The following is a 26,039-nucleotide window of genomic DNA, read 5'->3' as shown; positions in this document are numbered from 1 at the left end:
ATTTTTTTAATAGATACTAGATTAATGTGGTTAAAAATGCATATATAAAAAGGCTTACAGTGAAAATTTTCCTTCCCATCTCTGTTTGCCATTTGCCTACCTTTCACAGATAACCCACGGGTTGATGTTTATGCATCCTTCCAAAATTTCTTTGTGCATGTATAAATAAATGCAGATATATGCTTCTATTTTATCCTTCAGTAACAGATGCTTTTTTCAGCTCGTAATATGCTCTACTGGTGTTTCCATATCAATGTAGAATTTCCTGGGTTCTTTTTTAATGGTTGCATAATAGTCTATACAGATATGCTATAATTTATTTAATAGACATGTAATCTTTTGTTACCACAAGTAGTGCTTCAACAAATAACTGAGAATATATCATTATACACATATATAGACTTGTGAGTGTGTCTTTAGGATAAATTCCTAATATTAGAATTGTTAGAATATATATTACCAAGTTTCCCTCCATTCTTTTTCCTTTTTTTTTTTTTTTTTTTTTATCACCATGCTATTGATTCCACAAAGCTTCCAGCTTGGTTTACTTTTTAAACATTTATTTATTTTGTTTGAAAGGCACAGTTAGACAGAGAAAGAGAGAGAGCTTTCCATCCACTGGTTCACTCTCCACAGTGGCCGGAGCTGGGTCAATCTGGAGCCAGGAGCTTCTTCTGGGTCTTCCACATGGATGCAGGGGCCCAGGCACTTGGGCCATCCTCTAGTTGTTTTCCCAAGCCATTAGCTGGGTGCTGTATGGGAAGTGAAGCAGGCGAGATGCCAGTGCCACAGGCAGAGGCTTAACCTATTACTAACCCCAGCTTTTCTGATTTCTACAAAAATGGGGTGAAATTGTAGTCTTTTTTCCCCAGCCATCTCCACAGAATAGTCTTTGTTGACCTTTGGGCATTTATCATAGTTTGTCAGTATCTAACCTAGGGTTTTGACCACTTCATGTTTCCAAAACAATGAGATGTGTTTCTGCCCCCAAACAGGTATCTTCCTATCATGGTTCTAATTTAGATCTCAGTCTCCTTCTCTCCACCTGCTTCTCATTCTTTTTTGCTTTTTTAACTTGAAACTAGCCCCTGAGGCCTCAGAGAAATCCATGTCTGGGCCATGGAATGTTTCACTCCATGCTTCCATATCCCAGGCTAGGAGCTCTGAAGCCAGGGATAGTTCAGCACTACCAATTTCTCTTCTAGGTTCTAGCAAGAGGAGAAGAAAAGAGGAAACCACAGGGAAGAATGTTAAGAAGACCCAGCATGAGTTAGATCACAATGGTCTTGTTCCTTTACCAGTTAAAGTCTGTTTCACGTGTAACAGGTATTTTCTTTGGTACTAAGGGGCTCTTCCTCATACGCGGCAAATGACTTTTTTTTTTTCTCCCTTTTGTCGGCTCTTCCAAACTATGTATGTTAAATGTGGACATCCTATTTTCTGATGAGTACTCAGAGACTGACTGACTCATTGGCTGACCAGAGACTTAAACATGTTAGCAACATATTCCCTGAGGAATTACAATATAGAATGCTGTTAACTCGGATGTTAAAAGCTAGAGTGAGAGGAGTTGGATTTAAACTGAGGCATGAGATATTTATACTAGCTAACAGAAGATTTCTGCTCAGTAGGGACACAAGTCCCTGGAAAAAGCAAAGCATTTTCAAATCACTAGAGATGAGTTTGAAAGTAGTGCAAGTATCCACGGTAGTCAGTGTGAACTGGATGACTTCCAAAAGCGTCTGGACTGCCCCAGTTGTTTCTTCCCTGGACACTGTTTTCCTTCAAAAAGGATCTTCTCAGTGACAGAAACCAGCCAATTTAGTTACTGAAGCAGGCCTTGCTGGCTTGGGTATGATAAAAGGACTGTATTTTGGTCAGAGCAGGATAGCAGGAGAAAATAGCCATTTAAAAAAAAAAAAATGTTCCATGGCAAGAACTGTAAGGAGCTAGAGTAGAGCAGGATGCTGAGCCAGGACAAACTGGCTTTGGTGCATCGGGACCCGAGGAGTATTGTTGCAAATCGTGTTTAAGCCTCCCTTGAACTGTGTTTACATGAATACATTACAAAATCTTTTTCTCAGCACACCTCTCAGTGGTTGTCAATTCTACCAAGAGCTTCAGGCAGAAATTTTTCTTACTTGTAGTTAAAATTCTAGAAAAGTTGCTAGCGATTTTTTTAAATGAGGTAATTGCTCTCTTGAGGAGCAGACAGATGAAAGCAGAGTTGGCTGTTTTTCCCTGAGTGGGTGCTGAGCACTGATCATTCCTCCTCTGACAGCCACCTTAACCATACTCCAGATGAACATTCACTTCCCCACAAGATGCATTCTTGGAAGACAGAACAATGGAGAGCCTGGTGGTAGCCCCAGAATTCATCCATCTTTCTCATTGTGAATGTAACTGAATGACTGGGGGAGGAGGAGATGGTAGAATGTTAGGATTAATGAGGGAAGTTAGTGTGAAGTTTCTCATCCTGCTGCAGAAATGGCCTACATCCTTTTTTGCAGGAGTTGCCGTGTGGCCCCTCTCATCCAGTGTGACTATTGCCCCCTCCTGTTTCACATGGACTGCCTCGAGCCACCGCTCACTGCCATGCCCCTGGGCAGATGGATGTGTCCGAATCACATCGAACATGTGGTGGTAAGCATAGCAGCACCCATTCAGTCCTCTCCAGGCACAGCTGGGCCATGAACTGACTCAGTAGAAAGCATATTAATGTCAGCTTTGTGCCAGAGTTCACGATAATCCCACAGATGCCTGTTTCTGTAGACCATCCTACTCAATTCTGATTATTTTGACAGAACTCAGCTGTTTATTTTGCCTTTTCTCACAATGCCTTGCTTAGTTTGCATAGGCAAACTTAATCACTAATGCTTAATTGATTGTGAATAATTTCTCCCAGAGTGTTAGGTAATTGATAATATAGCTCTGAAGGAGTTTATTAGATCCAACCTTAAGGAAATAAATGGTTGATTCTGTGGAATACATGTGTCCTGGGCACCAAATAAGGACCTTTTGATGGCACATAAGAGGTGTTCAATAAGTAAGCTGCTAAGTCAATGCACGGTAAGAGAGTGTCCTATGGCCTTCTCTCTCAGGAAACTTCGGTACATTTTCCAGACTGCTTCCGAGGCTAGAAGAGAGCTTAATTGTCTCCAGAGGAGACTGAGGACTTCTCCTTAGAGACAGAGTAGTCCCTCACAGTGTCAAATGACTGAGGCTTCAGGAAGAGGAGTTCCCTCCTAAACACAGCCTTTCCAAATTAAAAAGGCTACTGCTTATGACATTATCTGCCAAGTGATGGGAACCATGGAATGACTGTTAGTGTATACTCTGAGGCCATCCTCAGTTAAAGAGTCAAACACATATAGAAGAAAGAGTTACTTCGTATTATTTTGACTCATGCCATTCAGAAAAGTTTATCTCAAAGGAAGCTTCTCTTTGAGGCTCAGTGAGTATTGGTTTTGCTTCCTGCTGAACCAGGAAAAAAATGACCATAAGCAGTTTACTCAAATAACATGAGAGGTTTTTTTGTTTTTGAAGATTTAGTTATTTAGTTAGTTGAGAGGCAGAAAAAAAGAGAGACAGATGCTGGTTCACTCCCCAAATGCCTATAACAGCCACAGCTGGGTCAGGCTGAAGCCAGGAGCCAGAAACACTATTCCAGTCTTCCACATGGATAGCAAGGGCCCAGGCCCTAACCCTAACCCTAACCCTAACCAGGCATTTGAGTCATCTGCTGGAGTATTCGCAGGGAGCTGGATCAAGCAGAGCAGCCAGGATTCAAACCGGCACTCTAATATAGGATGCCAGCTGTCTCAGCTTAATCCCACTGCCCACAGTGCTGGCCCCCAAATATGAGTCTGTTTTTTGTTGTGTTTTTTTGTTTGTTTGTTTTAAAGATTTATTTCTTTTCAGTTAGAGAGATATTTCCATCTGCTGGTTCACTCTCCTAATGCCCACAACAGCCAGGAGCCAAGAACTCCATCCTGGTCCCCCTCATGGGTGGAAGGGATTCGAGCTTTTGAACCATCATCTGCTGCCTTCCCAGGAGCATTAGAGAGCTGGATCAGAAACAGAGCATCCAGGACATGAACCAGCTTTCTGATATGGAATGCCAGCATCATAAAAAGAGGCTTAACCACTGCACCACAATGCTGGGCCCCAAATATGAGTCCTTTTTTTTTTTTTAATATTTATTTATTTATTGAAAGGCAGAGTTACAGAGAGGCAGAGAGAGGTCTTCCATCCACTGTTTCACTCCCCAAATAGCCACAATGGCTGGGTACAGGGGCCCAAGCAGTTGGGCCATCTTCCACTGCTTTCCCAAGCCATTAGCAGGGAGCTGGCTCAGAACTGGAGCAACCAGGACTCAAACCATTGCCCATATGAGATGCTGGTGCTACAGGAAAAGGCTTAACCCTCTATGCCACAGCACTAGCCCCTCAAATATGAGTTGTAAAGAGCATCTTTCCAGCTTTGATAAATTATTAGTTGGTTTTTTGCTAGTCACTTAAAGATTTGGCCTGATTACTAATTAGGAAGTTGCCACAACAGATCCTTTCTTTTGAGTTAAAGTGTGGGTAGATACATAAAAGGGAAAGTGGCGTATTTTCAATATATCTTGTGTATGCCAATGTAGAAATTCTGCTTTCTGGGGCCATTTGCAGCCATTTGGGGAGTGAATCAGCTGATAGAAGACCTTTCTCTATCTCCCTCTCTCTGTAACTCTACCTCTCAAATGAATAAATAAATATTTTTTTAAAAAATTTTATTTCTTCCCTCCTTTTGGCCTCTAAGAGCATTTCAGGCTTCTCCCTTCCCCCACACCATCCCACAGAGGAAGATTGTGATATCAAGATCTGTTCACAGGAGAGCCCTGGTACCATGGAATAGGAATAAGGCAGGGGACACCGGATCTTTGCTGACGCAGCTATCAGCCACAGTCCTGCTTCCTGTAAGAGTCCCTTGCTAGGAAGTGAGACTGGGTTTCTGGAGGGGCAAAGTCTGAACCTCCTCTGAAACCTATGCTGCTCTTAGGATATCCTGACAAAGGGTGCTCTGGGAACAGGAATCTACAGCTTTCCCCAGCTGGACTGGGGAGGGCTAGCTCGTTCACGTTCCCTTGCCCTCTGTTAGGAGTTGACATCCTGGCCTCTGGCTGAAGGAACCCATTTGGCCAAGGCTATCTATTTTTTAAATCCAGAAAACAGGGTTAGCTAGACAGGGGGTGCCATTTGTATCTCACCACAGGTGTGTTTGCTTTGTCCCCAGCTGAACCAGAAGAATATGACACTGAGCAATCGGTGCCAGGTGTTCGATCGTTTCCAGGACACCATTTCACAGCATGTTGTCAAAGTGGACTTCCTGAACCGAATCCATAAGAAGCACCCTCCTAATCGCCGTGTGCTCCAGTCTGTCAAAAGAAGAAGTTTGAAGGTGAGTTACGGCTTGGAGCAGGCAGGAAATTTGGTGGTCTCTGATTGCCCTCATGGGATGGACAAAGAATCATCCCAGTTTCACAAATGAGGAGAGATTGAAGTCCTGGAGATGTGTCTGTGGTGCCTTAGTAAGTAATGAGTGTGACCTTGCATTTTAATATTTGAGGATAGCAGTCAAGATTATGAGAGCCAACCCCTAGTAGGCCTTTAAAGCCTGCCAGTTTGTAGTTCTTCTAAGGATAAGTGCCCTTCGGCTAGCCCAACAAACTCAGAAGTGCTCTGTTATTGCTGTTCCCACACCTGACACTCATCCTGTCTGTGCTTGTTAAATATCCGCCTTAGAACTGTTTGGCTAGATAAAAAATGGGACTGGTTAAGCAGAGAGAGCCACGTGGAAAGGGAGGAGCTATTCCTCAGTAACTTAAGAAGAAAATATCTAAAGGGAAATTAAAATTTTATTTATTTATTTTTTTAAGATTTATTTATTCATTTGAAAGAGTTAGAGAGAGAGAAAGAGAGAGAGAGGTCTTCCATCCGATGGTTCACTCCCCAATTGGCCGCAATGGCCAGAGCTGTGCCAATCCTAAGGCAGGAGCTTCTTCTGGGTCTTCCACGCGGGTGCAGGGACCAAGGACTTGGGCCATCCTCTGCTTTCCCAGGCCATAGCAGAGAGCTGGATCAGAAGTGCAGCAGCCGGGTCTCGAACTGGCACCCATATGAGATGCTGGCGCTTCAGGCCAGGGCGTTAACCTGCTGCGGCCACAGCGCTGGCCCCGGAAAATTAAATTTTTAAAATAATTACTAATTATGTCACCAAGTGGTGTTAATATATCACCAATACTCTAAATTGTAGCATTGCTATAATAATACCTAATATTTGTGGCTAAAGTGTGTCCACACTGATTTACAGAAAAATGTCTTTCATTGAAAATCATTTGGTGGTGTTGAGGATGTTTCCCATTAGCCATTTAGTTAACCCTACACTGTGTACCCAAATATAAACTGATTTTGCTATTCTGAAATAATCCCACTGACAGCCCTATGCGCCAACAGAAACCAACTATTCTGAAATATGGCCACTTGGCGGCAGCCTCACTTTAAAAATCAATCACACTATTCCCATCACCTCCTGGGAGTGTCAGCTCTAGCAAGATGCTAACTGTTGGAAATTACATAACAAACTCTTAACTGGGTAAATATTTATATTCAGCGGAAACACAAGCATTCTACAATTAAAATTTTTAGTTGAGGGTAAGGGATATTAAAGGTGACATGCCTCCTACCTCAAACAGATCTAAAAGTAATCCAAAGTATAAATTACCACGTAGACTGGGAAGACATCCTGGATGCTAAAGTGAGATGCCATGGGATCTTGGTAAAATCCTGTTGTGTGTTTTCCTCTCCTCCCTTTCCCACCACCCCGCCTCACCTTCCTTTTTTAAAATGGCATAAGTTGGCTGGAAAGCATTTTGTACTTGGAGGTTAAACAAGAACTGTAGCACCATAGGACAGTGGTAAACCCAGCTCTGCTGGAATATTAGCCTTTATCCCTGCTGAGAACTTGATATCTATATTCAAGGTTCTTCCACCTGCTTCTCGACTCTTGTCAGGGATTGAGGGACAGCCTTAGATTTGCCCCTTGCTCCTTTCCTGGTAGTCTTAGAAAGTCTATGGTACTGGCTAATACAGTCAGGGAGATGACTCTGAACTCCATATTCCTTGCCTTTCTCCTCATATCCAGAGTCATATCTGCCTACCCATCCCATAAGTACCATAGTGTAAACCTGCCCAAGACCAAAAGTCTTCCACCTCTCCGTATCTGTTCTTCCTGTGGTTCCTGTTTCAATTAATGACAGTCGGCCGGCGCCACGGCTCACTAGGCTAATCCTCCACCTTGCGGCGCCAGCACACTGGGTTCTAGTCCCGGTTGGGGCGCCTGATTCTGTCCCGGTTGCCCCTCTTCCAGGCCAGCTCTCTGCTGTGGCCAGGGAGTGCAGCGGAGGATGGCCCAAGTACTTGGGCCCTGCACCCCATGAGAGACCAGGAGAAGTATCTGGCTCCTGCCATCGGATCAGCGCGGTGCGCTGGCCGCAGCGCACCAGCCGCGGTAACCACTGGAGGGTGAACCAGTGGCAAAACGAAGACCTTTCTCTCTGTCTCTCTCTCTCACTGTCCACTCTGCCTGTCAAAAAAATAAATAAATAAAAAATTAATGACAGTGATCTCTGCACAGTCCCTCAAGCCTAAAACACTGAAAACTGTTTTTAGCTCCTTTTCTGCATAAGGACTTGATCACCAAATCTGTTGGTTCTCTGTTTCCCAAATCCACCACCTACTTCACATTGCTATGCTAAATGGTGGTTCTTCCCTACCCTTGTTTCCCATATGTCTGCCAAGTTCCTTTTCACCTTCCAAGACACAGCTCAAATATTGACTTCTGGCCCGCGCCGTGGCTCAATAGGCTAATCCTCCGCCTGCGGCGCCGGCATACCGGGTTCTAGTCCCAGTCGGGGCACCGGATTCTGTCCCGGTTGCTCTTCTTCCTGTCCAGCTCTCTGCTGTAGCCCGGGAGTGCAGTGGAGGATGGCCCAAGTCCTTGGGCCCTGCACCTGCATGGGAGACCAGGAAAAGCACCTGGCTCCTGGCTTCGGATCTGCGCGGTGCACCGGCCGCAGTGGCCATTGGGGAGTGAACCAACGGAAAAAGGAAGACCTTTCTCTCTGTCTCTCTTTCTCACTGTCCACTCTGCCTGTCAAAAAAGAAAAAAGTTGACTTCCTATAAAACCTTCCCTAATTCTGTTTCTGTCCATCAAACTAAAGTAAGCTCTCACTCCTATGGGTTTGTTTGTGACAGAGAGCCCCCATCTGCTCATCCATTCCTCCAAATGCCTGTAATGGCAGGAGTTGGCTAAAGCCAGGAGCCAGGAACTCAGTCCAGTCTCTCTTGTGGGTGATAGTAACACAACTACTTAAGTCATCAGCACAGCCTCCCATGGTCTCACAAGGAAGAAGCTAGAGTCAAGAATTGGAGTGCAGTGCCGGCATCCTGTATGGGCACCTGTTTGAGTCCTGGCTGCTCCACTTCTGATCCAGCACTCTATGATGGCCTGGGAAAGTGGTAGAAGATGACCTAAGTCCTTGGTGCCCTGCACCCACATGGGAGACCTGGAAGAAGGTCCTGGCTTCGGATCAGCCTAGCTCTGGTCATTGCAGCTATTTGGGGAATGAACCAGCAGGTGGAAGACCTCTCTCTTTCTCTCTCTCTCTCTGCCTCTACCTTTCAAATCAATAAATTAAAAAAACAAACAAACAAACTGGAGTACTCCTATTTGGGACACAGATCTTTTTTTTTAAGATTTATTTATTTATTTGAAAGTTACACAGAGGAGAGGCAGAGAGATCTTCCATCTGATGGTTCACTCCCCAGATGGCCGCAACGGGCCAGAGCTGTGCCGATCCGAAGCCAGGAGCTTCTTCTAGGTCTCCCACGTGGGTGCAGGGGCCCAAGGACTTGGGCCATCTTGTACTTCTTTCCCAGGCCACAGCAGAGAGCTGGACAGGAAGTGGAGCAGCCGGGTCTGGAACCAGCGCCCATATGGGATGCCAGTGCTTCAGGCCAGGGTGTTAACCCACTGCGCCACAGCACCGCCCCCCCCCCCCCTTTTTTTTAAAGATTTTATTTACTTTTTACTTCAGAGTCAGAGTTACACAGAGAGAGGAGAGGCAGAGAGAGAAAGGCACTTCAGGCCAGGGCATTAACCTGCTGTGCCACAGAGCTGTCCCCAAGGGACACAGGAATCTTAACTGTTAGCCTAAACACCTGCCTGCTTTATGTTTTCCATAGCCTCTATTCATGGGCCCATTACATTGTACTACAATATTTCCATTTATGTCTTCCCCTAGACTGTGAGCTCCTTGAGGGCAAGGCTTATATTTTGTTCACCTCTGGATCTCTAGGCCTTGAAGTAGTGCCCAGACTCAGAACGAGGTGCTCAATAAATGTTGGTCAAATATGTGAATGACTCTTTGCTTGTGTGACTCTTTTATTCTTGCACGCTGTGCTTCAGAGTATATATTCTTTGTCCAACAAAGAGGTCTTTAATTGTTTCATGAGTCGTGAATGTATGATGAAGAAAGCTATCATTGATTGAATTATTACCAGGAGCCAGGCCTCATGCTGTACCATGAATAGACCTCATTTAACTTTTTCTCTCGGTTACTGCTTACCCATCTCCCAAACTTGACACTAAGCAATTAGAACCTAGAGTACCATTTTGAAGCCCTATCCAGTGTCAGTTTTATATTTTTCAGGCCCATGCAGAATACAAGTGTTCTGCAGGCCTTGGTCGTTGATGAGAAAGATTGGAGGCTCCGAGTATGTTTTGTGTGTGTGCCTTTTCAGGTGTGTTGTGTGGTGTGTGTGTGTGTGTGTGTGTGTTAGAGTCACAGGTACAGGGGACTCAGAGCAGTCGCAGCACACTGAGCCTCTTTGTTGTCAGTGGAGCCCAGAGTGGATGGTCCCGTGGTTACAGGCACCACAGAGCAGCACAACAGGGCAGAATCAACTGGACATGCTGGTATAGCTTCCTCTCCTTTTCATCTGTTCTGAACAGGTTCCTGATGCTATAAAATCTCAGTACCAGTTTCCACCCCCTCTCATTGCACCTGCGGCCATTCGGGATGGGGAGCTGATCTGCAATGGGATCCCTGAGGAATCACAGACGCACCTTTTGAACTCTGAGCACTTAGCTACCCAGGCAGAGCAACAAGAGGTGAGTGAAGACAGGGATGGGATTCCAAATGCAATCTTCCTGCCACTCTCACCATAGCTGGTATTGGAAGTAGCTTCAGTGTTGTTCCCATCTCCATCCCCCAACCCCCACCCCTGCCCCCATCAAGAGTGAGTGTTCCACAGACAACCACTGGCTCAGACCCCAAAGGCAAGTAAGAGAGCACTACAGAGTCAACTGTCTGCTGCTCTCCATCGGTCCCCGGTGCACTGTGAGACGGGCAAATCTGTATTGTAGAAAGAGACGAGCAGCTCCATAGAGAGGTGAGGCAATAGTCCTGGACCGCTGCCGGTGTCCAGGGTCCTTGCTGAATGTTGGTCATGAGGTGAGCCTTAGGGGCAGAGTCAAAGCGCGAATCCCAAGCTCTGCTGACCAGGTTTGCCTGCTGAATGCACCAACAAGTCTTGCTTGGGAATGGAAATGGAATCCTGTCAGGAGTCAAGCACCCCCTCCTGGGCACTCACCACGGGACCTCGGAAACAGTGCTTGTCAGCTCTGCTGTGGCCCTGGCCGCTGTGGCGGGAAGAATCAGCGCCTCCCAGGCCTCTCACCCTCCTCTCCTCTCCTCTCCTTCCGTTGCAGTGGCTCTGTAGTGTTGTTGCGCTCCAGTGCAGCATATTGAAACATTTATCTGCTAAGCAGATGCCTTCGCATTGGGACTCTGAACAGACAGAGAAGGCTGATATTAAGCCTGTTATTGTGACTGACAGCTCAATCACCACTTCCCTGCAAACAGCTGACAAGGCACCTACAGCTTCCCACTACCCCTTGTCCTGCCCCTCAGGGTTTAGCACCCAGAACTCCCTGAGCTGCTCTCCACCCCACCAGCCCCCAGCCCTAGAGGACATCAGCTGCAGTTCTTGTGCGGAAAAATCCAAGAAAGCCCCTTGTGGGACTGCCAACGGGCCAGTGAACACAGAGGTGAAAGCCAATGGCCCTCACCTCTACAGCAGCCCCACTGATTCCACGGACCCCCGGCGACTTCCAGGCGCCAACACCCCCCTACCAGGCCTCTCACACCGGCAAAGCTGGCCTCGACCCCTCACGCCACCAGCGGCTGGGGGGCTTCAGAACCACACCGTCGGCATCATTGTGAAGACAGAGAATGCCACTGGCCCCAGCTCTTGCCCCCAGAGGAGTTTGGTTCCTGTCCCAAGCCTGCCCCCTTCCATTCCCAGCTCTTGTGCCAGCATTGAGAACACCAGCACTTTGCAAAGAAAGACTGTCCAATCACAGATAGGACCTCCGTTGACAGACTCAAGGCCACTGGGCTCACCCCCAAATGCCACCCGGGTGCTCACTCCCCCCCAAGCAGCAGGAGATGGTATCATGGCCACAGGAGCCAACCAACGATTCTGCTCACCAGCGCCATCATCAGGTGAGTGCTACTCAGTCTGGGGTGATTTTACATTCTTCCTGGCAAGACCTAAGATTCCAAAAGCATTTATACTGCTGTGACTATGTCACATGAATTTTTTTTTAATACTGATTTACTTAAAAGGCAGAGCATCAGAGAGAGAGGGCAAGGCAGAGAGAGCTTCCATCTGCTGGTTCACTCCCTAAAGGGCCACAACAGCCAGCTCTGGACCAGGCCAAAACCAGGAGCCAGAAATTCCATCCAGGTTTCCCACATGGGTGGCAGGGGCCTAAATACTTGGGCCGTCCTCCACCATCTTTCCAGGTGCATTAACAGGAAGCTGAATCAGAAGCAAAGTAGCTGGAATTCATGGAATTCAAACTAGCACTCTGATATGGAATGCCAGCATCACAAGCGGTGGCTTAACCCTGTGTGCCACAATGCTGGCTCTCATCACGGGATTTTGATCTCTGTATTGTTTGTTCTCCCCCCCACAGCCATTTGTGTAATAGAAAAGGAAGCATATTGTCAACCTGTCCCCGTTTTTATAGGTGGGACTGCTTAGGCTCTGAAAGCTTACATGATTTCCTTAATGGTGCCCAGTGGCCGGATTAGAACTGCAACCTGAGTCTCCTGACTCCTTCCCCCACTTTCCAGGCCTAGACTTCTGGTTGTTTCGTTTTGTTCTATCACCTTCAAAAACAGCATCATGCTATCTGGAACCACTGTGGTCTAGGTAATGGCCTCAGTGTTTCATGTTTCACACAAGACTAGAGCCATGCCTGGTAGAGATTTTGAGCCAGCTCATTTGAGGAACTTCCATGTCAGGGAAACTGGGACAGAAAGTATCACAGTGTTTTAGAGTAGCTTCAGAGTGGGATGCCCGTGGAGGTTGGTCTGGCTCAGAAGCTTGCTCTCAGGCTCCATGCTAAAGGGCATTCCCTTAAGTCTATACTTGGCCCAGTATGGACCTGCTTGCTCAGCTGCCCCTAGTCAGCACTCAGGAGCCCAAGGTTGCTGACCCCAGCATCTGAACCAGGTTTCAGATGCTGCTGGAACCCCCTGTGGTCTCTCCTGTCCGAACTGAAGCCGGCCTCCTAGTCAGCTGGGAGTCTCGGTAACCAGGTGACTGTGATTTCCCTGCATGGGGGCCCCTGGTCCCAGGATGGCCCTGCTCCCAGGCTGTTTTTCTGTCTCGGTTTACCTTTTCATATCAGCCTGGATAGCTTCTGCACGCTCTGAGTCGTACTTCAGTAGGTAGGAATTACAGAGGAAAGTACAACTTCCTTTAGAGGCAGCAGGGTGGTGGTCATGGCCCAGAAAATGAAGCTGCCCCACCACTTTCCCAAAGCAGTAGATCACAGTGGCTCTCAGTGCTCTGGAGACTGCTGCGTTCCCTGGGTGCATTGTCATTCCGTTTGCCCTTCCTCACCACACGTTTTTAGCTCTAGGAGTTCCAGAACCTATGGGTTGAGAATCAAGAAGGGAACATCACCTTTGGTCCGAAATCCAGACCTGTCTCAGCAGTGGGGGATTGGATCAGTGGGTTTCCCTCAGGCTACGTAAGTAACAAGTCTTCCTGCTCCGTCCCCAGATGGCAAGGTCAGCCCCGGCACGTTATCCATAGGAAGCGCTTTAACCGTACCCTCTTTCCCAGCCAACTCTACTGCCATGGTGGACCTCACCAACTCACTTCGAGCATTTATGGATGTCAATGGAGGTGAGTGCGTGAGCTGCTTCTGTTCTACCAACTGCTGGGGTGCAGGGGCCTTCCTTGTCCGACATTTGGCTCATTTCAGAGACAGAGAAAAGAAACAATGCCTGATCTCAGGGGACTAAGGTGTGGAGGGTGTGGAGTGCCCCTTTGGGTAGAGAATTGGAGTAAAAAAGCTAGCTCTGCCTTCTACACATGCATGTACCTGTAAAGACAAGGGAAAACAAGGCTGAGCTGAACCAGTGAGCCAAGAACAAAGTGACTTCAGCAGATCACCTGGCCTTCAGAGCAAAACTGGGAGCTTCCTCCTCGAAGTCAAGGAGTCATCAACCCCCAGAGTCAAGGAGAAAAGGCACAGATCCTGACCTCTGTGAACAGAGGGTAGATAGAAACCCAAGTCTCAAAACCAGACAACCAGGCTGTCCCCGTAGGTAGGCAAGTGGTTTATTTTGCTCTGCCTTTTTAGGACCACTTCACCCAAAGTTACTCTGCCCAAATACCCACATGCACATGGCGAGCTGCCTGGCTCTGCTTCCTTGAACCCCTCTATACTCGATGCTGTTTGACTGGATTTCAAAAATGCTGAACTTTTTGCTCTGTGACCCTTAACTACTTCCACATTCCATTTCCACCTCAGCTGCTTTTTAATCTTTTTCTTTGATTAATAGAAATCGAGATAAATATGCTGGACGAGAAGCTGATCAAGTTTCTGGCCTTGCAGAGAATACATCAGCTTTTCCCCTCCCGGGTCCAAGCTTCACCAGGCAGTGTCGGGACACATCCACTGGCTTCCGGAGGGCACCACACAGAAGGTGCGCATGCACACACCACACAGCACCACTGCACCACCAGCTCTCCCCTCTGTGTGTACAGCCACTTTACTTCCATGGAGAATCTCAGCTTCCAGTATCTCGCATCTCCTTGTGTGCTTTTAAAGGGCTTAGTAAAGCACTATGGCTTTTTTATTCTCCCTCAGAGCAGGAGTGAGATGGCAACCACAGCTTTTTCTGTTCAGTCTTGGGGAAGACATTTGAGACACAGTGGAGCAGCTCCCAGTACCTTTGGATATATATGGTGTGCTTTCTGCTCAACTGCTTTCAAATATTTGAACTAGAAGGATTGACCAAGAGGGAACTTTAGAAGGTCAAGGTGAGAAATAGAATTAACAAGCAGGCTAGCCTCCTGCAAATTCTTCCAAGTGATTAACTCTGCTTGGATCTCTCTGAGCATTAGCTTTTAAGAGCCTAAGCATGGCTGCCAGACCCACAGCAGTAGCATCACTTGAGAGCATGTTATTATGTAGAACACAAGCCCCACCTCAGACCTACAACCTCAGAATCTGCTTTTTTATTTTTATTTTTATTTTTTTTAAGATTTTATTTATTTGAGAGGTAGAGTTAAAGACAGTGAGAGGGAAAGACAGAAAGGTCTTCCATCCACTGGCTCACTCCTTAAATGGCCGCAATGGCCATAGCTGTGCTGAACTGGAGCCAGGAGCCAGGAGCTTCTTCCAGGTCTCCCATGCAGGTGCAGGGGCCCAAGGACTTGGGCCATCTAATACTGCTTTCCCAGGCCACAGCAGAGAGCTGGATCGGAAAAGGAGCAGAACTGGGACTAAAACTGGCACCCACATGGGATGCTGACACCACAGGCGGAGGATTAACCTACTGCACCACAGCGCCAGCCCCCCAGAATCTGTATTTTAACAAGACTCTAGGTGATTTGAGAACTACTCATCTATGCCTGTTCTTCCATGTTCTTCTTATAATGTCAACTGGAATATCCCTGATAGGCTAGCCAAATTCCCAGGAGCTTAAAGTACTGTTGTCCTTGAATTTTATGACCATCTTCAAGGCTAGTCCTCCTTGACCACACCTTGGATTTGGTGTGGCTGGGGAGAGAAAACATCTCCTTAAAGTAGATCCGTGTCAGGTGTGAGCTTGGAAAGATGAGTCATCCAGTGGGATTTTCTCCAGGCCAGGATCCAAGGGGCCAGGTTTTGTTGGGTACTGTTTGGATCTCAGGTTCTGAGTTGCTAACTTATGCTGTCCCTGTGTTTATCTTACAGTACAAAGAAAGGAGGTACAGGCCCGAGCTGTGTTCTACCCCCTCCTAGGGCTTGGAGGAGCTGTGAACATGTGCTATCGAACCCTCTACATCGGGACAGGTGAGCCAGCCAGGAAGCTGGGAGAGGTCCTGAATTTTTCCAACCCTTAAACATTGACACTCTTAGCCATAGAAGCTAGCGACGGGTGAGGGAAGCCTTTTGCTGAGTTGACTGGTTTAACCCGATGGATGTCCAGATAAGAGACTATGAAGCACTTCCCTGGCTCAGGCTCTTCTGCTTTATCTGGGCTTAGTGTGGCATCAGCAGAGATGAAAGTGCACCCTGACTGCTGCTCAGGAAGGCGTTTTAAACACTGCTGGAAAGACCTGAGGGAAGGGCAGATGCCTGTCCCTGGGGGTCTTCGCAGAAGCCATGGACTCGCACACACACACACACACACACCCTACCCCACAGCTGGTGTGCACGGCAGCAAGCTAGCCCTTAGCCCAGAAATGTCCCTTTCTCTCAGGGGTTATGATTTATAGGCCCTGCACTCCCATTTTGTATTCTTACAGAAATAATCCCAGCTTTAGTAGCTCGCTTTTTCCCTCTGGGTAGCAGCCACATGTTCTAAAGCAGATCAGCTGGCAGAAACAGCTGGCATTTAGCAGGATATTGGAAAAGACATCAGTTTTTGTTCAAAAATACAAGGAGAGCTCCTCGAGCTGTCCCACCCAGTGGGGTCTCTGCTAATGCCCACCCAGAAGCTAACTCCCTCCCTCACTTGCCCCATCCATACACCTTACGGTCTGTTCTCTGCCTTCCTTTTCCTCTACTCCTGCCACCTTGCAGGAGCTGACATGGATGTGTGCCTTACAAACTATGGTCACTGTAACTACGTGTCCGGGAAACACGCCTGCATATTCTACGATGAGGTGAGGGCAGACATGGGGTGGGAAGGAGCTTTGCTGCCCTAGGGCCTCTCCCAAACATTGGGGCTTTTTGTTGTTATTGTTTGGTGCCCTGGGGTGGGTGGGGAATTGGGGTTCCCACCTCCCCTCCCCATCATCCTTGGAGAAGAGTCTGGGTATGGAAGACTATCCTACAGTGCTGCCTGCTCCCTAGGAGCAGGGCTACCATTTCTCCTGAGACTGGTCACAGGCGCAGCACAGGGCTGGGGAGGCGACTGGCCCAGAAGGAGCGAGCCCTGTGGGTGTGTCCCTGTGCCAGTGTGTATCGTCTCAACAGGAGCCAGTGCTGAAGAAGAGAGTGAAGGAGCAGTGGGAGTGCAGGGGCGTGGGACTGTGGAAAGGCGGGTTCCCTGAGGAGGTGCTGGGGGCATGACCGGGGCAGACAGCATGAGCTCCCTAAGTAGAGCAGCACAGCCTTCTCCATGTGTCCTCTCTTCCCCTAGCCCCAGGCCCCACGCAGCAGACCACACATCTTATCTCCCCTCCTCCTCCTCAGAATACCAAACATTATGAGCTGTTAAACTACAGTGAGCACGGGACAACGGTGGACAATGTGCTGTACTCATGTGACTTCTCTGAGAAGACCCCGCCAACCCCACCAAGCAGTATTGTTGCCAAAGTGCAGAGTGTCATCAGTAAGTTGGGGCAGTGGCCTATGGCCCTGAAGCTAAGGCCCCAGTCAGAGTGTTTCTGATTCATTGCCTTCACTATCCTGTTGGCCAAACTCTCCTTGGCCTGTGGGTCCAGGGAAGGCTACAGAGAAGCAAGCGCTGAGCGCACCACCCCCCCCCCCCCCCGTTTGCAAACCTATTTGGGGACCTTAGGCTCCACCAGCTCTTTCTTAGCATCCCTCACCCCTAGTCATGCAGCAGTTGGAGTGGGGAGATGGTGGGCGCCCAACCCTGGCCAGCAGCCCAGATGGGTTGGCTGCCCTACTATTCCTCTGCTGTGACCATCCCCCTTTTTCCCAGGGCGCCGCCGGCACCAGAAACAGGATGAAGAGCCAAGTGAGGAGGCAGCCATGATGAGTTCCCAGGCCCAGGGGCCGCAGCGGAGACCCTGCAATTGCAAAGCCAGCAGCTCGAGCTTGATCGGGGGCAGTGGGGCCGGCTGGGAGGGCACGGCCTTACTGCACCATGGCAGCTACATCAAGCTGGGCTGCCTGCAGTTTGTCTTCAGCATCACTGAGTTTGCGACCAAACAGCCCAAAGGCGATGCCAGCCTCCTGCAGGATGGGGTCTTGACTGAGAAGCTGTCTCTCAAACCCCACCAGGGCCCTGTGCTGCGCTCCAACTCCGTTCCCTAGGGCTGGCGGCTACCCCACCACCGGCCTGTCCATCCAAGACTCCTGCAATGCAAAAATGTACACAAACCAAGCCCGGGTGTTTTCTATACTCTACCAGAAACCCTCCAACTACAATCTTTGCATGAAATGAAGAAAACCTTTTGACTGTTTTTTAAAAATCCTTTTTCTTTTCTCAAGTTCTAGGGGGCATTTGCACATATATTTGTACTCAACATTTCATGGGAAAGCGGCAGACCCGAGCTGAGGAACAGCGTGGGCAGGGAGGGGAAGACCTGTGGTCTGGACACTTCCTCCAACACAAAGCCCTTCCCCACCCACCTCCTGCTCCCTCCCCCTCGCCCGCCGTTGTAAAATAATCAGAAACTTGTTCTATTTTGTGGCAGTGACAATAGTTTTATATTAAAAGAAAAAATACAGTTTTCATACAGCAAAATCTATACAATATCATTGTTTTATTTAATATAAAGCGCTACCCGCCCTCCTTCCATGGTTCCCGCCCTCCGAGTTACTTCCCTTTCTGCAGCGGTTGCACTACAGGTAGCTACTGTGTATTATGGACAAATGAGAAATGGATTCTTTTTCTGGCTGTCCATCTATTTTATTTCAAATAAGGAAAAGTGTATTTGGATTTTGTGTAAATACATCTAGTGATGACATTTTTTCAATGTTTTTAAAAACTGTGTACAGTACTACATGTGGTAGAGCGTTTTCAAATTGTCTATTGTAGCAAAAACGTTTTTGTCGTAAATCTGTTTTGTCTCCTTTTTTTTGTTCTCTGACCACTTCTCTCCTCTCCCTCCTGACCCTGGATCCCTCCTCTCTTCCCACCCCTACAACTAGTACTGATGTACATAGTAATTGTAATGTTTTAGACTTTACAGAAACTTTCCTGTATTCTGTATATAAAAAAAACAAAAATACTTCAAATTATGTTTTCTGCCTGTCTGTCCTACCTGTCATCACCCCTAGAGGGGACCCTCCCTCCAATGTGGATCCAACAGGTAGAAGACCCTTTTAACAGATCTCAGTCCCCATGGGAGAGAGGGGAGGTGTTGGGGGAAAGTGAGCCTAAGCTGGGTGGAGGACAGTGGGAGGGTAGGGGGGGCCTCTGCTTAATGTGGGGGGGTGCGGCAGGGGGGTCCTCTCCTGAGAGCCCTGACTTAGTAGTGGGCTCCAGTCTCTAGACCCAGTCTTGCCACACATAGTTAAATGACTTGCAATCATGACTTCTCTACTTCTGTTCCTTTTCAGAACCTGAGTACTGTATTACCTTAATTCTAAGTCCCTCATTAAGCTAGGCTCCATTCTTCCCTCCCCCTAGACCTGAGTGGCAAACTGCCCCAGGGAGCTTTTCCCTAAGGAGAGTCTCCTCCCCCTCTTCCTCAGCACCTCCGTGTGCATCCCAGCACTGTGAGAGCAGCTGGCACTTGTTTGTGTACCACGATTTTGCTTTGGGGACAAATATGCCATCCCCAGCCCCTTCCCACAGCACAATTGAACACTGAGTCCACAGTGCAACTAAATAGCCAGTTTACCCTGCAGTTAGGTCTGCCCATGGCTTCCATCCACCCAGGTGGTTTTGTCTCCATCGCCCTGTTCCCCCTGCCTGATGAGCTTCTTGCACTTGGTAAGAGCAGAAACCCATTCTTGCTAAGTATTTTCAAGGCTGAGCACACCAGAAGTGCAGACATTGGGTGCTGAATTGTACTGGACTTAACAGGCAGGATCCTATTCCACCTCGCACTGGTCAGAAATGCTCTTACTACCCATGCCTGCTTGCCCACCTCATCACAGCCACTTCCATTGACGGTTGGGACTTTCTTTACCTATTTCCACTACCTGTGAGAACCATTTCAGAGACAGTTCCTCCTGAAAGATGAGAGATCCCCCTCAGAAACTGGGCTGATGGGGTAGGGGTGCAGAGGCAGGGAGATAGAGACAATGAGTGAGTGAATCCTCAAGTCCTCACAGCCTTAACTGCAGTGCCACTTTGAAGACAGTATCACCTCTCCAGCCTTTATGGGGAGAACAGGAAACAATCTTGGCAGAAACTGAGGGCTGGATGTGAGGATAAAAAATTGAATTTTTTCTTGAGGGAAAGACATAGCAAATATGAACCCTGAGTCTACACTGCAGCTTAAACAAGAGCCTCTTTCTCTGTCACTCCCTTTCTAAAAGTATTTAAAATGGGTGCTCTAGCATTGTGGCTTAGCGGATAAAAGCTGCTTCCTGCAATGCCCACATCCCACGTGGGCACCAGTTTGAGTCCCGGCTGCTCCACTTCTGATAATGTGCCTGGGAAAGCAGTGGGAGATGACCTAAAGGCTTGGGCTCCTGCACCCACGTGGGAGACCAGGAAGGAGCTTCTGGCTCCTGGCTTCCTTCTGGCCCAGCCCTGGCTGTTGTGACCATTTGGGGAGTGAACCAGGGGATAGAAGATTCTGTCTGTATCCCCCTCTAACTCCACCTTTCCAATAAGTAAACATAAGAAAAACAGGGCCAATGCTGTAGCACAGCAAGTTGAGCTGCTGCATTCAACACTGAGGTCCTATTTTGGAATGCCAGTTGGAGTCCAGGGTGCACTGCTTCTGATCCAGCTCTCTGCTAATGTGCCTGGGCCAGCGGTGGGAAGATGGCCCAAGTACCTGGGCCCCCACGTGGGGGACCCAGATGGGGTTCCCATGCTCTAGGCATCAGCCTGGCCCAGCCCCTGCCTTGCAGCCTTCTGGAAAGTGAACCAGTGAATGGACGAGCTCACTGGCTCTCTGGCTGTTTCCCCACCCAACCCTGTCATGCTGCTTTTCAAATGAACTAGAAGATAAAGGTTTTTTGTTTTGTTTTGATTTTAGAATTTATTTATTTGGGCTGGTGCTGCACTCACTAGGCGAATCATCCGCCTGCAGTGCCGGCACACCGAGTTCTAGTCCCGGTTGGGGCACCGGATTCTGTCCCGGTCGCTCCTCTTCCAGTCCAGCTCTTCTGTGGCCCCGGGAAGGCAGTGGAGGATGGCCCAGGTCCTTGGGCCCTGCACCCACATGGGAGACCAGGAGGAAGCACCTGGCTCCTGGCTTCGGATCGGCGCAGTGCGCCAGCCGCAACGCACCAGCCGTAGCGGCCACTTGGGGGGTGAACCAATGGAAAAAGGAAGACCTTTCTCTCTCTCACTAACTCTGTCAAAAAAAAAAAAAAAAAAGAATTTATTTATTTGAAAGGCAGTTTATAGAGAAAGAGAAATCTTTCATCTGCTGGTTCATTCCCCAAATGGCCACAACTGTGGGAACTGGGCCAGTCAGGAGCCTGGAGCTGCATCTGGGTCTCCCACGTGGGTGCAGGTGCCCAAGCACCTGGGCCGCTGGGTTCCCAGACGCATTAGCAGAGAACTGGATAGAAAGCTGAGCAGCCGAGACTCCCAGCGGATGCCCAGATGGGATGCCACAGTGCCAGTCCCAGAATGAGTCTATTTAGAAACCAGAAACGTGTACACACACATCTCCAGAAGGGAGGGGCTCTTCTGCATACTCAGGCAGAGTGAACACAGGCGCCGGGGAGGTTCACGCCAGGACGGGCTCTGTGCCGCAACGCACCGCGCAGGAACACCATGAGGTGCAACACAGCTGAGCAAGCGCGCCCTCGCAGGGTGCCCGTGGTGAACACACACCCTTGGAGGGGTTCACACGGGCACACTCCTCGAAGCCACAGCCGCACGCCTAGGGGGCGCTCGCAGGGCGCCCACGCACACGCACGCACGCACACACACACACACACACACCCACCCCTGCCCGGCCTCCTGCTTGCCTACCTCCGCCTTCGGAAGGCCGAGGCACGCCTGACTCTTCTCAGGCCCTTGCGGGCCGATCGGCAGCCGTCGGGCGACGACCCAGAACGGCGCGGGGCTGGGGCGGGAGCCAGGAAGCGCGGCGGACATGGAGGCGCTACTGCTGGGCGCCGGCTTGCTGCTGGGCGCCTACGTGCTCATCTATTACAACCTGGTGAAGGCCCCACCGTGCGGCGGCATCGGCAGCCTGCGGGGCCGCACCGCCGTGGTGACGGGTGAGTGCGGGCGGAGGGCTGCGGGCCGGTTGGGGTGGCGGGGGCAGCGGCCCGCCCGGCTCAGCTCGGCTCCTGCCCGCCATCCACAGGCGCCAACAGCGGCATCGGGAAGATGACAGCGCTGGAGCTGGCGCGCCGCGGAGCGCGCGTGGTGCTGGCCTGCCGCAGCCGGGAGCGCGGGGAGGCGGCCGCCTTCGACCTGCGCCAGGTGAGGGGAGGCCGCGGCTGGGGGACCGCGGGCCGAGGCCACGTCGGGACACCTGGGGCAAAGCGGCTGCGGGAACCTGATTCCTGAGACGCGAGTGGGCCCGGCTTGGGTTCTTTAAACCCAAAGGAAGGGGTGCGGAGTGCCACACGAGGAAGGGGCACCAAGGCCAAGCTGAGGAGGGGGCCTTCTGCAGGAAATGACTGCAGGTCTAGTGTTGAAGGCTCAGCAAGAGTTGGGCGAATGAAAAGAGGAGGGAACAGCGTATGCAGGGGCCCAGAGGCAACACAGCTGGTCTGATGGGAGAAGCTGGGGGTTGGGAGGCTTAATGAGTCTGGAGCAGGAAGTATGAGGAAAAGAGGCAGAATGAGGGGACTGGAAGCGTTTGGGCTTCAAAGTCGGGCAGCCAGACCAGTGAGAGGTCCCTGGCACGTGGGGACTCTGCGAATGGCCTCTTGGAATGAACCCCTTGGTAGCTGTGTGGTGCCTGGACTGGAGGGACAGGAGTGGGTGAGAGGAGACCAGGGAGAACCTGCTGTAGGTTCAGGGTGAGTGACAACGCGGGGAGGGGATAATAACAATAGAGGTGCTTCCACAGTACAGAATGTACCTTACACAGATCAGCTTTTTTAATCCCCTCTACTCTGAAATGCTATTATTATTATTATTCCCATTTTACAGTGAGAGAACTGAGGCCCAGAGGGATTACATTTCTTGCCCCAGGTCCCAATCTAGGAGGCAAAGGCGGGAGCTAAGTCCACACACTTTTCCTCTCCAACCATGCATAGGGGCGGGGCGGATCTGAGTAGCATTCGGTGCCTGGGAAGAGGGAAGAGGAGGGAATTGCCTGGTGACAATCCCAGCCCTTGCTGCTCCACAGGAGAGTGGGAACAACGAGGTCATCTTCATGGCCTTGGACCTGGCCAGCCTGGCCTCAGTGCGGGCCTTTGCCACTGCCTTCCTGAGCTCCGAGCCACGGTTGGACATCCTCATCCACAATGCCGGTGAGGGGCAGCCGTCCCTGCGGGGCGCGGGGGGCGGCCAAGGGCACCTGCCTCCTCTCGCCAGTCCTCTCCGGGGACGAGCGGACACGTGGGAAGGATGCCCCTATTCCCATCTCACAGATGGGGATGCTGAGGTCCCAGGGCTCCTTCCGGAGCAGCTAACGCCGGGCCTCCCTCGCAGGGATCAGCTCCTGTGGCCGGACTCGAGAAGCCTTCAACCTGCTGCTTCGGGTGAACCACATCGGCCCCTTCCTGCTGACACACTTGCTGCTGCCTCTTCTGAAGAAATGCTCCCCCAGCCGTGTGGTGGTGGTGTCCTCCGCTGCCCACCGCCGTGGGCGCCTCGACTTCACACGCCTGGACCGCCCAGTGGTGGGCTGGCGGCAGGAGCTGCGGGCCTATGCCGACAGTAAGCTGGCTAATGTACTGTTTGCCCGGGAGCTCGCCACCCAGCTTGAGGGCACTGGTGTCACCTGCTATGCGGCTCACCCAGGTGAGGCCTGGCCGTTTGGCTGTTCCTGACTCCCCCTCTCCCAGCCTTGCTCCTTCCTGTGCTCCCAGAGCACGAAAGGCCACGTGCAGGGAGAGAGCTGTGCCTTGATGGTCTTGGGATCAGGCTCCCTTTGTCTGGGTTCTTCCGCTCACACCACAGCTTGGCTCTAGAACATGGGTGGCTTCTGGCAAGATTACGACCCGGGTTCTAACCTTGAGGGACCCTCTATGCTGACCGAACTAGAATATGATGACGAGGACGACGATGATAATAGCTATCTATGGTAATGATCCATTCACTCATTTACTGAGCACCTGCTATGTCTCAGGCATTATCCACAGTGCTGGGGGTAGAGCAGTGAACAAAACAAAGACCCTGCCCTCATGGAGTTTGCATTCCAGTTTGGGGTGGGGGTTAGAGACTGCCGCTTTGTATGTAATAAAATGACAGGTGCTAGGGCCGGTGCTGCGGCTCACTTGGCTAATCCTCCACCTGTGGTGCCAGCACACTGGGTTCTAGTCCCGGTTGGGGTGCCGGATTCTGTCCCGGCTGCTCCTCTTCCAGTCCAGCTCTCAGATGTAGCCCGGGAAGACAGTGGAGGATGGCCCAAGTCCTGGAGCCCTGCACCCACATGGGAGACCAGGAAGAAGCACCTGGCTTCTGGCTTTGGATCGGCGCAGCACGCCAGCCGTAGCAGCCATTTTGGGGGTGAACCAACAGAAAAAGGAAGACCTTTCTCTCTGTCTCTCTCTCTCTAACTCTGCCTGTCCAAAAAAAAAAAAAAAAAAAGGTGCTGATAAAGTACTGTTGGGTAAGATAAAACAGGGTAAGAGGAATAAGAAACGCAGGTAGTGCTGTTTCAGCGCTGGCAGTTGAGGAAGACATAGTAGAAAATGTGACATTTGAACCGATGCCTGAAGGACAGGAGGAGTGAGCCATGCATCTTTCTGGCGAGAAGCCCAAATAGAGAACAAATTGTAAGAGGAAAGGCCCTGGGGCAGAAGTTCCAGGTGTGCTTAGGGGAGGCTTGTGTGGCTGGGGAGAGAAGGGAGAGTAGCAAGAGATGGTGTTGCCGGGATGGACTGGTCATGTGGGGTCTGGTCTGGAGGCCCACTGCAAGCAAGCACTGTGGCTTTTACTCTTGGTGAATAGACTCATCTTTGCCTTTAGGAGATACATTACACCAGGATAAGAGCTGCCCTATCCACAGTGGCATCCTGCATTTTAGGAAGTCACTGCCTAAGGCTCATTAGTAATAATAACCAGGACAATAACAACAATGACATTAGGCCTTAATACAGCTCCACATCCCTAATGTTCAAAACAGTGGCTGGTACACCACAGGTGCGTAATAAATGCTGCCTAAACAAAGGAACAGGGCTCAAGCTAAAAGAAAAGATGGAAAGAGACAGAGTTGTTTCAGGCGCAACCTGGGGGATTCGGCTGTACCAGCAGCTTTGCCGGCGGGAGGGGGTTTCCCATAGGAAATGAGTGGTTGCCTTGTGGAGGCCCTGAGTGCCCGGGAGACACCACCCTGAACAGGATTCTGTCCCCACTCCCCTTCAAGCTTGCTTCCACTGTACCCAGTGCCCTCAGTCCTCACCCTCCCCAACTCCTTTCTTTCTTCCTGCCCACAGGACCTGTGAACTCAGACCTGTTCCTGCGCCACCTTCCTGGATGGCTGCGCCCACTTGTGCGTCCCCTGGCTTGGCTGGTGCTCCGAGCACCAAAAGGGGGTGCTCAGACACCCCTGTACTGTGCTCTGCAGGAGGGCATCGAACCCCTGAGTGGGAGATACTTTGCCAACTGCCGTGTGGAGGAGGTCCCCCCGGCGGCCCGAGATGACCGGGCAGCCCACCGGCTGTGGGAGGCCAGCAAGAGGCTGGCAGGGCTTGGGTCTGGGGACGAGGATGACGACGAACCTCACGAAGACCCCCAGCCTGAGGAGCCCACCGTTTCCGAACCCTCCCCCAGCCCTCAGAGCTCACCAGACTGGTCTAAGGTGACACGGCGAATTCAGGTTAAAGCTGGGCCTCAGTCCCCGGTCTCCTAACCTCCAGGCTGGGATGCTTTTTCCATGGCCCTTGGTGGCCCTTGCACACCTCCTGCTGTGAGCCACCACGGACCCTGGGGCACTGTTTGCCGCCATGGTTACTTCCTGGGGCCTCCGGGTGTGTTCTTTCCCTGGTGGAAGGAAGTAAAGGGTGATATTTCTTCCTGAGAGGGACCGTCCCCCCAGATTGAGCGGGGGCGGGGCGGGGGGGTGGGGGGACATGTCAGACCCTGTTTCTCAGGAATCTGAATTGCAGCTTGCAAGGCCCCACCCTCTGAGATTGTGCTCAGCGCTGGAGCAGGGCCAGGGACTCTGCGACGGGAGGCACTGCCGACACTGGGAGTGACGGAGCCCTCTGCAGCCATCCAGCCAGGCGGCTCAACCACCCCCACTTCACCGAGGCGGGATTGGGCTCTAGAGGGAAGGACTCGCCCCAGGTCTCACAGCTGCTGAGTGCAGGCGCCGGGCTTTGGACCCGGGGCTCCGACGCCAGGGCCGCTTGCCCGCAGGGCGGTTGTTCCCGAGGCGCCTGTGGGAGTGGGGGCGACCCCGCGCGGCTCCCGAGCCCCGAGCAATAAAGCGTGTCGGCCGCGGCGCTCGCGCGC

At 50.5% G+C, this 26,039-nt stretch overlaps 2 protein-coding genes and 1 long non-coding RNA gene across 11 annotated transcripts in view; 2 read left to right on the top strand and 1 right to left on the bottom strand.

Annotated features, from left to right (window-relative positions):
* The window catches only part of PHF12 (PHD finger protein 12), a 53,369-nt gene extending 34,813 nt beyond the window's left edge, over positions 1-18,556 (top strand). For 4 of the 9 annotated variants that reach the window (XM_089317514.1, XM_002718916.5, XM_089317515.1 and 1 more), the window contains 11 exons: positions 1,206-1,326; positions 2,511-2,643; positions 5,278-5,442; positions 10,058-10,216; positions 10,817-11,612; positions 13,186-13,311; positions 13,974-14,117; positions 15,374-15,472; positions 16,205-16,287; positions 16,820-16,958; positions 17,295-18,556. In XM_089317514.1, coding sequence (XP_089173640.1) covers positions 1,206-1,326; positions 2,511-2,643; positions 5,278-5,442; positions 10,058-10,216; positions 10,817-11,612; positions 13,186-13,311; positions 13,974-14,117; positions 15,374-15,472; positions 16,205-16,287; positions 16,820-16,958; positions 17,295-17,629 — 2,300 coding nt within the window. In that variant the 3' untranslated portion in view covers positions 17,630-18,556. Of the gene's footprint in view, positions 1-1,205; positions 1,327-2,510; positions 2,644-5,277; positions 5,443-10,057; positions 10,217-10,816; positions 11,613-13,036; positions 13,154-13,185; positions 13,312-13,973; positions 14,118-15,373; positions 15,473-16,204; positions 16,288-16,766; positions 16,959-17,294 lie in introns of those variants that run through there. The other 5 variants (XR_016223884.1, XR_016223885.1, XR_016223883.1 and 2 more) reach the window with 4 other exon arrangements.
* LOC138846172 (uncharacterized) lies at positions 540-5,388 on the bottom strand. The gene is made up of 2 exons (XR_016223888.1): positions 5,252-5,388; positions 540-752 (listed from the first exon to the last, which is right to left on the bottom strand). It is a non-coding gene; the product is annotated as an uncharacterized LOC138846172 (long non-coding RNA).
* Positions 18,557-21,339: 2,783 nt separating the features above from the next.
* On the top strand, positions 21,340-26,028 carry DHRS13 (dehydrogenase/reductase 13). Its single transcript, XM_051825400.3, has 5 exons — positions 21,340-21,679; positions 21,769-21,887; positions 22,765-22,888; positions 23,070-23,381; positions 25,019-26,028. Exons 1-5 carry the CDS (start codon positions 21,553-21,555, stop codon positions 25,432-25,434), a joined length of 1,098 nt encoding a protein of 365 aa, XP_051681360.1. The 5' UTR covers positions 21,340-21,552; the 3' UTR covers positions 25,435-26,028.
* The last annotated feature ends 11 nt before the right edge of the window (positions 26,029-26,039 follow it).

This window comes from Oryctolagus cuniculus, chromosome 17 (genome assembly GCF_051225735.1).
Source record: "Oryctolagus cuniculus isolate XC-2025 breed Fujian yellow rabbit chromosome 17, ASM5122573v1, whole genome shotgun sequence".
In the NCBI taxonomy this organism is placed as follows: domain Eukaryota; kingdom Metazoa; phylum Chordata; class Mammalia; order Lagomorpha; family Leporidae; genus Oryctolagus; species Oryctolagus cuniculus.
This window is presented reverse-complemented; position numbering and strand designations above follow the sequence as displayed.